General features: G+C 41.5%; 1 protein-coding gene across 5 annotated transcripts in view; it reads left to right on the top strand.

The window, feature by feature from the left end:
• ilrun (inflammation and lipid regulator with UBA-like and NBR1-like domains) overlaps nucleotides 1-12175 on the top strand; it is a 101924-nt gene that overhangs the window by 35862 nt on the left and 53887 nt on the right. For all 5 annotated transcript variants that reach the window (XR_015081727.1, XM_086011510.1, XM_086011511.1 and 2 more), the window contains exon 3: nucleotides 8177-8374. Coding sequence is in view for 4 of the 5 variants with exons in the window: in XM_086011510.1 (XP_085867636.1) it covers nucleotides 8177-8374 (198 nt within the window). In the remaining variant the exon portion in view is untranslated. The remainder of the gene's footprint in view (nucleotides 1-8176; nucleotides 8375-12175) is intronic.

Here is a 12175-nt window from a genome sequence, read left to right on the forward strand (position 1 = left end):
TGGTGAGAGGGTAGAAATCACACTAAGCGCTGTTGATCTGTTCTCCAGAAAGTATTGGTCTCCCAACATGCTTTGGGTCCAGCATGTATGCTGCAGCATGAATCGGCTTGACACAAAATTCTTGACGCGTCTGTGTGAATTGAACAGTTGCCTTCTCCTCTGCTTTGAGCAGCAGGGATGTGGGTAGGGCAATGCTGAATTGTTCTTTTAAATCTGCAAAAAGCTTGAGAACATCTGACAAGACAGTGTCATCTCCTTCAATCTGAGCAGTTGCAGATGCTACTGGTGAGAGTAGTTTAAGGCTGCTAACCACTCTCTCCCAAAACACATCATCCAGCAGTATTTTCTTGATGGTGGTTTCCATATCCCCAGACTGGGATATTGCTATTTCTTGCAGCGATTCCTTACCCTCCAGAAGGCTGTTGTACATTATGACAACGCCACCCCATCTAGTGTTGCTGGGCAGCTTCAGTGTGGTGTTCTTGTTCTTTGTCGTTTGCTTGGAGTTGTAGGTTGCTGCAACTACCTGTTTTCCCCTGACATACTTAACAACTTGCTTGGCTCTCTTGTACAGTGTTTCCATGGTTCTCAAACCCATGATGTCCTTGAGGAGCAGGTTGAGCCCATGAGCTGCGCACCCAATAGACATAATACGAGGGTAGGCCTCCTCCACGAGCCCAAGCAGCCTTCATATTCGCAGCATTGTCAGTAACTACTGCAAAGACCTTTTGTGATCCAAGATTGTTGATGACCGCGTTCAGCTCATCAGCAATGTATGTGCCTGTGTGTCTGTTGTCATTTGTGTCTTTGCTCTTGAAGAACGCTGGGAGAGGAGTGGAGACGATGTAGTTTATGATGCCCTCCCTTCGTACATTTGACCACCCATCTGAGATAACTGCACCACAGTCTGCCATCGCTATCGTTTCTTTGAGCTTTCCTTGGACTCTGTTATACTCAGCCTCCAGCAAATAAGTAGACAAAGCATGTCTGGTGGGAGGACAGTATGCAGGGCGAATAACATTGAAAAATCTCTTCCAGTATACATTGGCTGTGAGCATGAGGGGTGAGCCTGTCGCATATACAGCTCGAGCAAGGCACTCATCTGCATTCTTCTGGCTATGATTATCCATTGTATCAAAGAACCTTCCAAGTGGGCCAGGAGTTGCTGATGGTAAGGAGCCTGATGCTGAATGTGAACCATCATCTTCTTGAATGGAAGCAGAGGAACTCTGGGCTGACTGCTGTGAGCTTTTGGATAAATGCTGCTGCATCTTTGTGGCATTCTTTACATATGGCTTTGTACAGTTTGCACATGTACCAGTCTTTCCATCTTTAATGCCTGGGGTAAAATGCTTCCACACATCCGACGGTAAACGTGGCATTGTTCTATGCAGAGAAATAAAGGGCATTTATCTCTGTGTCGAACTGCGGTCGATCAGCACGATTGCAACAGGGTGAGTAAATTTTTCCTGATGCTCCATGTGATGGAAGCATAACCTGTGCATGCACGACGCTACATCACCAATAGAGGGAGCTAATCACTCATCCACTCATCCAACCAATCAGGACACACTTGTTCACAGTCGCACACAAAACTTGTAATTATTAAAACAAGCCAAGTAAAAAGATAAACATATATTGGTTAAGAAATTCCTTAATAATTAAGATTCCATCTCTTAGTAATTTTAAGAGAGGACCTGTGGGGGGAAAAAAATGAAAGAAATACAAAAAAAAAACAATATTATGCTAGCATGTGCTTTTTTGGGCAAAATTCCCAAGCTAAACTTCCCATGGAAAATTTCCGGAAACTTTCCACCCCTTTGCAACTCTAATACCTACTAAGGCAATTTTTAACACAAACAAAAATAAAAACCACTGACTAACTCGGCCACCGTGGGAGACTCTGACTCGGCAAAACGAGTGCTGGATGGATTCGGCAAGATTACCGGTTATTTATTTTGCCGGTTATTGAAGTATTCCGGATGATTAAGTGCCGTTTAAACAAGAGTTTACTGTATGTAGGTTTGGAGCTTCACAAGATTCACACAGCACTAAATCATATTTCTGTTTATACAGTTCAAATACTCTTCATTCAGTCACAGATTCATCCATAGGATACAATCAGTAGAAAATTAATCATTCTAGGTGTGGAGATCTAAGTGCCCTTAATATTTCGCTCAATCAAGTATTGAAATGAAGCACTTGTGATCAAGAAAACCTGCTGTTTCTTTAATTAGAAGGCAAATTAAGCCATTTAAAATTTGCAACAGACATCAGATTTTTAAGTTCTATTTTCTGTAACATTTTTTGAAGTTTTTTTGAGGGCGATTGCTGGGCATTAAACTGATCAAGGGGCTCAGATAATATGAAAAGTGTAAATGACATTGGAGCAGTGCATAATTATTATCTAACCCTTGAGATTAGATTATATGTATATTATAATGTATGTGGTTTTGCTTTAGGCAGTGGCTATGTTTGTAGATGACGGGTAGTATGCGCCAAGTCCTTAGAGTAATATGCAAGGGTCTTGTGTCGTGTTGTCCTTTGCTGTGGCTTCCTGCCTTGAATGGAGCTGCTATTTTCTTGTTTGAGGTGGAGGTGAGGATATGATCACTATTCGTATGGTGCTCCTAGTCATTCCTACTGCTCTATCTTTTACATGGAGTGTGTATCAGCCAGGTCAGTTTTCAAAGCTTTTTATATTTAAAAAAAAGCACTAAGCCTAACTTTTAACATCTGTAAGCTGAATATTTTGTTCAAATAAACTCATGTTAACTAAGGTTAAAGACGTGCTTGGTAGGAGAAGACCAATGTTTTGTCTTTACCTGCTGTACCCGCCCCGCCCGCAAAGCCTTGGAACTTCGAAATAACAACAAAAAACACTGGAAAAACTCAGCAGGCCAGGCAACATCCGTAGAGAGAAACAGTCAACGTTTCAGGTCGAAACCTTTCTTCAGAACAGAGAAAAAAAAGGCAGGAAATGAAACAGATTAAAAGGCAGTTTGGGGGCTGGGAAATGGGAGAGGGGATGAAAGAAGAGACATTGAGAGATATTCAAGGGGAGACGAGATGGTAATAGGACAGGTAAAGAAACAAACAATGGCTCAAGATGAAGTGTGAAATGCACTGGCAGAGTGAAAGACAGCTGCCATGTGGGAGAGAGGAAAAAAAGGAAAAGGTACAAACCAAAAGTGTGGATAAAAAATATAAAAATATAATAGGGGCCGAGGTTATGATCTGAAATTGTTGAACTCGATATTGAGTAGCCTTGGAACTTCCCTGATTGAGAGAATGGGCACTGACCTGTTCCAGTGCTGCTGCTTTACCCTCAGGTGCTGGGAAGTGTATGGGCAGCTTGGGTGACTGGACCTCGAGTTTCTTCTTCCCCCTCCTCTCCTGCACTTTCTGTTTTGGGAAGTCCCTATCCTCTGCTCAGGATAGATGAGGCTTGGAAGTTATTGCAGAGGAACTTCCTGCCTGAAAGCTATGACTTAACAGTCTGTGCTGCTCGGGGTTGTGCTTTTGTGTTTTTTTTTAATAAAAGTAGTTGTATATTTTTATTAATCTAAGGTTTCCAATGAGATAGAAAGACCCTAAGAGAAGGATGAACCATCCATGGCTAACTAAGGAAGTAAAGGATGGTGTCAAATTGAAAACCAAGGCATACAATGTTGTGAAGAATAGTGGAAGGCCAGAGGATTGGGAAATTTTAAAAATCCAGCAAAGGACGACACAAAAAATGATAGAGAAGATAGCTTAAGAGAGTCGGCTCGCAATAAATATAAAAGCAGACAGTAAGAGCTTCTACAGGTATATAAAAAGGAAAAGAGTAGCTAAAGTAAACGTTGGTCCCCAGAGGATGAGTCTGGGGGAATTAATAATGGGGAAACAGGGAAATGGCAGAGACTTTGAACAAATATTTTGTATCAGTTTTCACGGTAGAAGACACTAAAAGCATCCCAATAATGGATAATCAAGGGGCTATTGGGGTGGGGTGGGGGAACTTAAAGCAATCATTAACACTAGAGAGAAAGTACTAGGCAAACTAATGGGACTAAAGGTGGACAAGTCCCCTGGACCCGATGGTTTGCATCCTAGGGTCTTAAGAGGTGGCTGCAGAGATAGTGGATGCATTGGTTATAATCTTCCAAAATTCCCTGGATTCTGGAGAGGTCCCAGCAGACTGGAAAACTGCAAATGTAATGCCCCTATTTAAAAAAGGAGGGAGACAGAAAGCAGGCAACTATCGACCAGTTAGCCTAACATCTGTCATTAGGAAAATGCTGGAGTCCATCATTAAGGAAGTGGTAGCAGGACATTTAGAAAATCATAATATAGTCAAGCAGAGTCAGCATGGTTTTATGAAAGGGAAATTATGTTTGACAAATTTGCTGGAGTTCTTTGAGGATGTAACGAGCAGGGTGGATAAAGGGGAACCAGTAGATGTCGTGTATTTGGATTTCCAGAAGGCTTTAGATAAGGTGCCACATAATAGGTTACTGCACAAGATAAGAGCTCATGGAGTTGGGGTAATATATTAACATGGATAGAGGATTGGCTAACTAACAGAAAACAGAGAGTCGGGATAAATGGGTCGTTTTCAGGTTGACAAATTAACTAGTGGGGTGCCGCAGGGATCAGTGCTGGGGCCTCAGCTATTTACAATGTATGTTAATGACTTGGATGAAGGGACCAAGTGTAATGTAGCCAAATTTGCTAATGCTACAAAGATAGGTGGGAAAGCAAGTTGTGTGGAGGACGCAAAGAATCTCAAGGGATATAGATAGGCTAAGTGAGTGGGCAAAAATCTGACAGATGGAGTATAATGTGGGAAAATGCGAGATTATCCACTTGGTAGGAAAAATAAAAAAGCAAATTATTATTTAAATGGGGAGAGATTACAAAATGCTGAGGTACAGAGGGATCTGGGGGTCCTTGTACATGAATCACAAAGTTAGTATGCAGGTACAGCAAGTAATTAGGAAGGCAAATGGAATGTTGGCCTTTATTGCAAAAGGAATGGAGTATAAAAGTAGGGAAGTCCTGTTACAACTGTACAGGGCGTTGGTGAGACCACACCTGGAGTACTGCGTACAGTTTTGGTCTCCTTATTTAAGGAGGGATATACTTGCATTGGAGGCAGTTCAGCGAAGGTTCACCAGGTTGATTCCGGAGATGAAGGGGTTGTCTTATGAAGAAAGGTTGAGCAGGTTGGGCCTATACTCATTGGGGTTTAGATGAATGAGAGGGGATCTTATTGAAACATAAAGATTGTGAAGGGGCTTGACAGGGTAGATGCAGAGAGGATGTTTCCCCTCGTGGGGGAATCCAGAACTGGGGGCATAATTTCAGAATAAGGGGGCACCCATTTAAAACGGAAATGAGGAGGAATTTCTTCTCGGAGGGTTATGAATCTTTGGAATTGTCATTGAATATATTTAAGGTGGAGATAGACAGATTTTTGAATGGTAAGTGAGTCGAGGGTTTTGGGGAGCAGGCAGGGAAGTGGAGTTGAGGCCAAGATCAGATCAGCCATGATCTTATTGAATGATGGAGCAGGCTCGAGGGGCCAAATGACCTACTCCTGCTCCTATGTCTTATGTTCTTATGCTCCACACCTCAGCTGGGATCAGCAAATACAGTAAACTGCTGAAAAGCGGATAGGCTACGCAGCATCAGTTTATAGACACTGTGTAGTCTCTAAAATCATAAAATAGCAGCTTCAATCAGGAGGCCAAGCAGAGGTAAATAAATGATTTCTGAGCAGTTGCCTTTTTTATAAACGGGTAGCTTTTTAAAAAGCATGCTGTACATTTTTCCTTATCTCCGAATATTGCTTTAACAGAACAGGAAGTCTGACTACTTTTCTTCACTTTTTTTCCCCGTTATTCCTTTTGCCTTCAAGCTGGTGCCTAGTGTTGAGTGTGGTTTCATAGATGATGGAAGGCCCTGTTCCTTCACCCAAGCACCATTTTTTAATGTGTGAGCTTGGACAGTGGTATGGTCGGCAAGCTATTGACCATGCTGAGTATAATACCGAACCTGATTTTGTTCTCATCCATTGTTCACACCTGCACTTTCAGCAGGAATCACCATCTCATGGTAAGGAATGTGAAACCCGGGGACACTGGCACCTGGAGTGCCCTACTACCACTCTAAGATTAATCAACTCAACGGAGTACTTGGACATGGGATTTCTGTATGGCTCAATGGTATAATCACCTAGTGAGCCATCAGAGGGCTCCCTCTGATTCTAGATGTTAACACTCTGTTGTCTAGTGGAGGGGGAGGAAGGTCGTGGTGGTGGGAGCCTTGGTTCAGCGAAACGTGGTCATATTTCCACATTAGTCACGGAAACAGTACAATGGTGGCTTTGATCAAGAAAGTCACTTGGTGGTATATTATATTTTATAGCAAATTTATTAAGTCCTAAGCTCATCTATCAAATACAACAGGATAAGGCTGTAGTCGGACCTTGTTTTGAAGCATTCCTATGTCCACACTGAAGGATGAACAATTCTAACCTCATTACTGGCTGTTTATGGAAGTAATTGATATTTGGCGAGGTTTGGTCATAATATACATGATGTATAAACTATAGACCACAACAAAGTGATACAGCTTTAAAAATTATATTTTAGTATTTGAACACAGTGTAAATATAGAAAAAACTACAGCATTTATAATAATTATAAAATAAACCAAAATACATCCACTTTCAGAAATAATCCACTAAAAAGCAATTATCGACATTTGGTATGAAACTACTGCTGAAAACCTTAATGGCACTTTTTCTCTTTTTCTTTCTACCCTGGTGGAAAGGGCAACATGTAACATGCACTTAATCCTCTGCTTCAATAAGTAGGTCTGAAGTGACTTTTTCCCCCACTCTCCATATTTCCAGAAGCTCCTGGCCGCTGATTGGTATTTTCTCACGACTATGTGGCTGAGGTGGGCACGTGAACCGTACTGAAATCAATAAATTCAATTTGCAAGTTTGATTCATTACCTCAAATTGCTCCCACCATTGCCGATACCTGTTACTGCCAGTACTTGACCCTAGATAGCTTAAAAATGCCCTCTTGAGGCATTCTCAAATTCAGAAGGACAAGAATCTGTATATTACACAGCTGTGGGGCATTGCAGGTGCAAACCCATACCCTCTGCTCTGTGTTGCAATATGTTGGGCCTTTAAGAATTGTGCCACCTCTTAAAAGGTAACACACTACTGTCTATCTAAATGTTGCCCCCCCCTGTTCCTGATAATCTAAAGTTTAGCTTCCAGTTCAATCCCTTTAAATGTTCTTGAGATCTCAATAAAGTGTAGTGATGAGCATGTGACATTTTCACACCATGTTCCTTTGAACTGTCAAAATGCAGCAGTAAAATTGCAGATTTTAACCTTGAGTTTGGGGTGTCTGGGAGAGTATTTTTAGCTAACTGAAATAGGGCTCAGTGACAGGTTGTTATGGTTCCACATGTTAGTCATGAACACAGCACAATGGTGGCCTTGATCAAGAAAGTCACTTGGTGGTAAATTTTGTAACATTTATTATTTTAGGTCCGAAGCATATCTGTCAGATATAATTGGATAAGGCTGTAGTCAGGCCTCCTTCTGAATCAAGGTGAAGTACTGGTAGTAATAGGTGTTTGCCAGGATTGGGATAATATAAGGCTATTAAATAAATTAGTATATGGAAGTTTATTGATTTAAGTGCCACAATGTAAAATAAGCCGAGTGACCGCACACTTGTTGCTATTTTTGTGTCTGTATGAGAATATTTTCTGACTGTAAGCCTGTCTTATCTAACTTCTGTAAATGATGCTTCTCTTGTTTATTGGGAGGTTAGGGAAAAAAGACCATCAATAAAACTTGTCCAGTGCCTGCTGGAGTTGAAATCCATGTTTTACACTTTGTGGGTCAAAGGATTTATTTTGTGCCAATTAAAGCTTATTCTTTACTCAATGCTCTCACATTTTCCATTTCAGTGTTGCATCTCAATTGGTTTGTGGAATAAATCACATCAATGTTTTTTTTCTAATTTGCAGAGCTATATTTACTTCAGTGTATTGAGTTAGTATTTCTTTCAGTTTGAAATAATAGTTTCTGACTGTTTGATTGGTGTATCTGAACATACAATACTGGTCTCCTTATTTTCCTCCCTCTCCTCCGTAGGCACAGAACAATGGCCTCCTGGTGTGTCTCTGAAATATGTGGGAGGTGACCAGTTTGGGCATGTTAACATGGTGATGGTCCGGTCACTGGAACCTCAGGAAGTTACCGATGTCAGCGTTCAGATGCGAAGTCCAACTACGCCAGCAATGTACCAGGGGCAGTGGCGCATGTGTACAGCTACTGGGCTTTACTTTGGAGGTAATGAGATAAAATGAACCCTCTGCCTAATAAATGAGGGCAAGTGATGGTTCGCCCCAATATTTTCTTGTCCAAGTGATAACGAATAAATTGATGTTTATCTCTTTTTCAGGGCGCGTACATTCCCAAAGTCTGAGAGTGTAGCTTTCTGAGAGTCTGGGCTTTCAGAAAATGGCTAGTATAAGTATTCTACAAGGCCAATGAATCTGAGATAAATGAGCAGGGTGATCTAACTTTTCTGTGGATTTTTTGTATCCTCTGGGATGTCCAAACTATAATTTCAGCCAAATCTGGCCCCTGAGTCCAGATAATCTGGCCCATGAAGCCTAGCTAACTCTTTTTGCACTTCTATTTCTTACTCAGCTGTTTTAACTTTGTTGGCCTGGAAGTTTTGCAAAAGATCGTTCTTGGCATTGTTGCCTAATGGGTGGATAAATCCTGAATCAGAATAACAAGACATGTTCATATCTGCAATGAGATATATGCAAATTAACAGGAACATTCATTTTATACTTTATCTCTGACCCCTGAGGATCCATGGTATGCACCTATGCAGCCACGAAGAGAAAAAGCTTTGACATGCTTTTGGAAAGAATCTGATCAGCATTCATCATTCTATAATTTTACCTCCTTTTCATTTTTAATATAGGATATATATTTCAGCTTTAAGATACTTATGTACTGTTTTAAACTTGGATGCTGTATTCCTATGTTTTGTCCCCTCCCATTTAATCCTCTTAAATAGAATCAAATCCTTGTTCGTAACATTATTTTGGTAAAGATTGCCATGTGCTATTCCTTAACTGAGATGATGGTCTGGTAGGTAAACCTGTATCTTTTACCAATGCTTTTGTGTCGCGAGCTGTTTAAGTTCTGTGCTTTTCAGCTGGGCTCACTCTTAAGTCCTTGCATCACTCCTATTTACCTCTTTTTCTGTGCCCCTTCCAGCCCCCAAAAATGCTCAAAGATATTAAATACCAAATGTGCAAGAGGCTTAGACAGGTTTTTGAATGTAGGGGAGTGCTCATTTTTTTCTGTTATGTTCAAAAAGTTTCCCCCCACTCTTAATTTGGAATGTCAAATTGTAGAATATTGTATTTTAACTTTGTGAGCCAGCATAGAGACAGAGAGAGATAAAAACAGAAAATGCTGGAAATACTCAGCAGGTCAGGCAGCATCTGTGAAGAGAGAAACAGAGTTAACGTTTCAGGTCGATGACCTTTCGTCAGAACTGGAAAAAAAGTAGGAAATGGAACAGATTTTTAAGCAAGTGTCGTGGCTGGGAAATGGGGGAGGGGATGAAAGAACAAAAGGGAAGGCCTGTGATAGGATAGAAGGCAGGAGAGGTTAAGAGATATTCAAGGCAAAAGGAGATGGTAATGGGACAGGCTAAGAAACAAAGGATGGCTCTAGGTGAAGTGTAAATTGCGCTGGCAGAATGGAAGACAGCTGCCCTGTGGGAGAGAAGAACAGACAAAAGTGTGGATAAAAAATATATATATATATGTGTTATGATCTGAAATTGTTGAATTCTATGTTGAGTCCAGAGGGTTGTAAAGTGCCTAATCAAAAGATGAGGTGCTGTTCCGCGAGCTTACGCTGAGCTTCCGTGGAACAATGCAAGAGGCCGAGGACGGTGAGGTCCGAGTGGAAGTGGAGCGGTGAATTAAAGTGACAGGTGACCGGAAGCTCGGGGTCCCCCTTACGGACTGAATGGAGGTGTTCCGCAAAGCGGTCACCCAATAGAGACGGAGAGATCTGCTCCAAATCTGCTTCAATTTTCCAGTGGAGCCACTCTGTCAGGCTTGAGATGAACTTGAACTTAAAATTTAAAAGAATAAAGCTGGCCAACATCACTATTGGATTATGTTATTGAGCAATTGTGATGCAGCAGCTGTGTTAATACGGCTATTTTTCCCCCTTTAGTTCCCAATATAGTCAAGGTGGACACCTATTTGCAAATGGCCACATAAGCATTACACCAAAAAGAATGTTGGTAGGATGATGATGGTTTATGCCTGTGATTTTGTCATGGGATAATTTCATACTCTTGACCTTACTGTTTTTGAAGTAGTACTGACTGGGCAGCAATTGCTTCCCCACAGTAAGGAAACATTGGGGTGAAAGTCATCTCCTGGCTGTGCCTGTGCGTCTCTTAGCTGGTTACAGAATAACATTTGAGGCAGGTCACCTGACATTCTTAGTTAGGGATCATGCGTGACATGGGAGGATGAGAGAAAATGTTCTTGAGGAGGAAGTCTTGTCTGCTTAATGCCTCACTGGGTACTGAGCAGGAAGGAAACTGGTTTGAACCCCGGTCTGTGGTGACTTCCTTATCTCGACTGTGGTGGCAAGGTGCCACAGTTGATGCAAGTGCTCCTGGGCAAAACGGGGGGGAATTAGCTAAAGTTTCTGGATCGCAATTTAATGACCAGGCCCCTCCCTTTGCTGAATGTAGATGTATCACTATCCAATTAAGGTAGGACTGGGTTTGGCTGCGATGTTCTTCATAATCAAATAGCCTTGCCATCAGCAAGGATGACCTCTTTTTGGAAAGGGCCTGGAAGGCCATGTGTTGTTTATCGAAGCCTACCTCTTAAGGAAACAGCAATGGGAAACAGACTGATTGATTGATTCTTCCTCAAAAAAAACCTAAATACTGCAGAATTTGGAAATCCAAAAGGAAATATGTTGCCGTTTCAGGCATAGTCCTTGAGAGACATTTTTCCTTTCTTTACAGATGCTACCTGACTTGCTGAGCGTTTGCACCTTTTGCTGTTCTTATTTCTCCTTTTCCTTGCCCCCTTTCCAAACAATCATTTTACCAGGGCAGCAACAACTACTTGTATTTATATAGCGCCTTTAACGTAGTAAAATGTCCCAAGGCGCTTCACAGGAGTATTGTAAAACAAAATTTGACACCGAACCACATAAGGAGAAATTGGGGCAGATGACCAAAAGCTTGGGCAGGAAAGAAAGTTGGAGAAGGAAACACATTTTGCAATTCATATGCATTCAAAACTTATTTGCCCAGAATTAATGGTCGGCATGACTGCAGACTGGCAGGGTTCGCCGTCATTCCGCCTTTGAAACTGACCGCAACTTCGGGATTTGGCGCATGTAGAAATCCTGAAGTTGCGGTCAGTCATTGACCGCTCCGACACAGGCTGCACTGCTGTGTAATCTAGACACAAAAGGCATCAAGGGGTATGGGGAGAGAGCGGGAATGTGGCATTGAGATGGAGGATCAGCCATGATCATATTGAGTGGCGGAGCAGGCTCGAAGGGCCGAATGGCCTACTCCTGCTCCTATTTTACTATGTTTTTTCTATGTTTCTAATCACCGAAATCAGGGAAACTGATGAAAACGTCGGCTCTTCCGCAGTAATCATGCTGTTCAATTCCCCACTAGAAGACCCAAAGAGATTAGGTATAGCTGGGATTTTAACAGCGTTATTACTGCTAAACAAATGTTAAGGGCCTGGAAAACTAATTTTAATTTTATGTTGTGAAATTTGTCCATTTTAATAAAACATTTTTCAATTTTTTTTTATACTTGTCCATCTTTATTTCAGCTTTGCCTTTTCCCCATGTGAGAGCCCCAACCTTTGTTGTTCTCTCTAACTATTTCAAAAAGTTAGAATTTTAAGAGCTTACTCACTTCCCTGTTTGGTGTCTGAGAATTCTGCGTTTTGATTGGCTGTGTAGACAGCTTGTTGACATCACAGCAGCTCGCACAAGGAGATCACCACTACACTTCATTGATTTGAATTGAAGGTCGAAAAACAAGAAGTTCTCGAC

Source organism: Somniosus microcephalus, chromosome 18, assembly GCF_052327205.1.
Source record: "Somniosus microcephalus isolate GS21.2 chromosome 18, FLI_Smic_1.0, whole genome shotgun sequence".
NCBI lineage: Eukaryota > Metazoa > Chordata > Chondrichthyes > Squaliformes > Somniosidae > Somniosus > Somniosus microcephalus.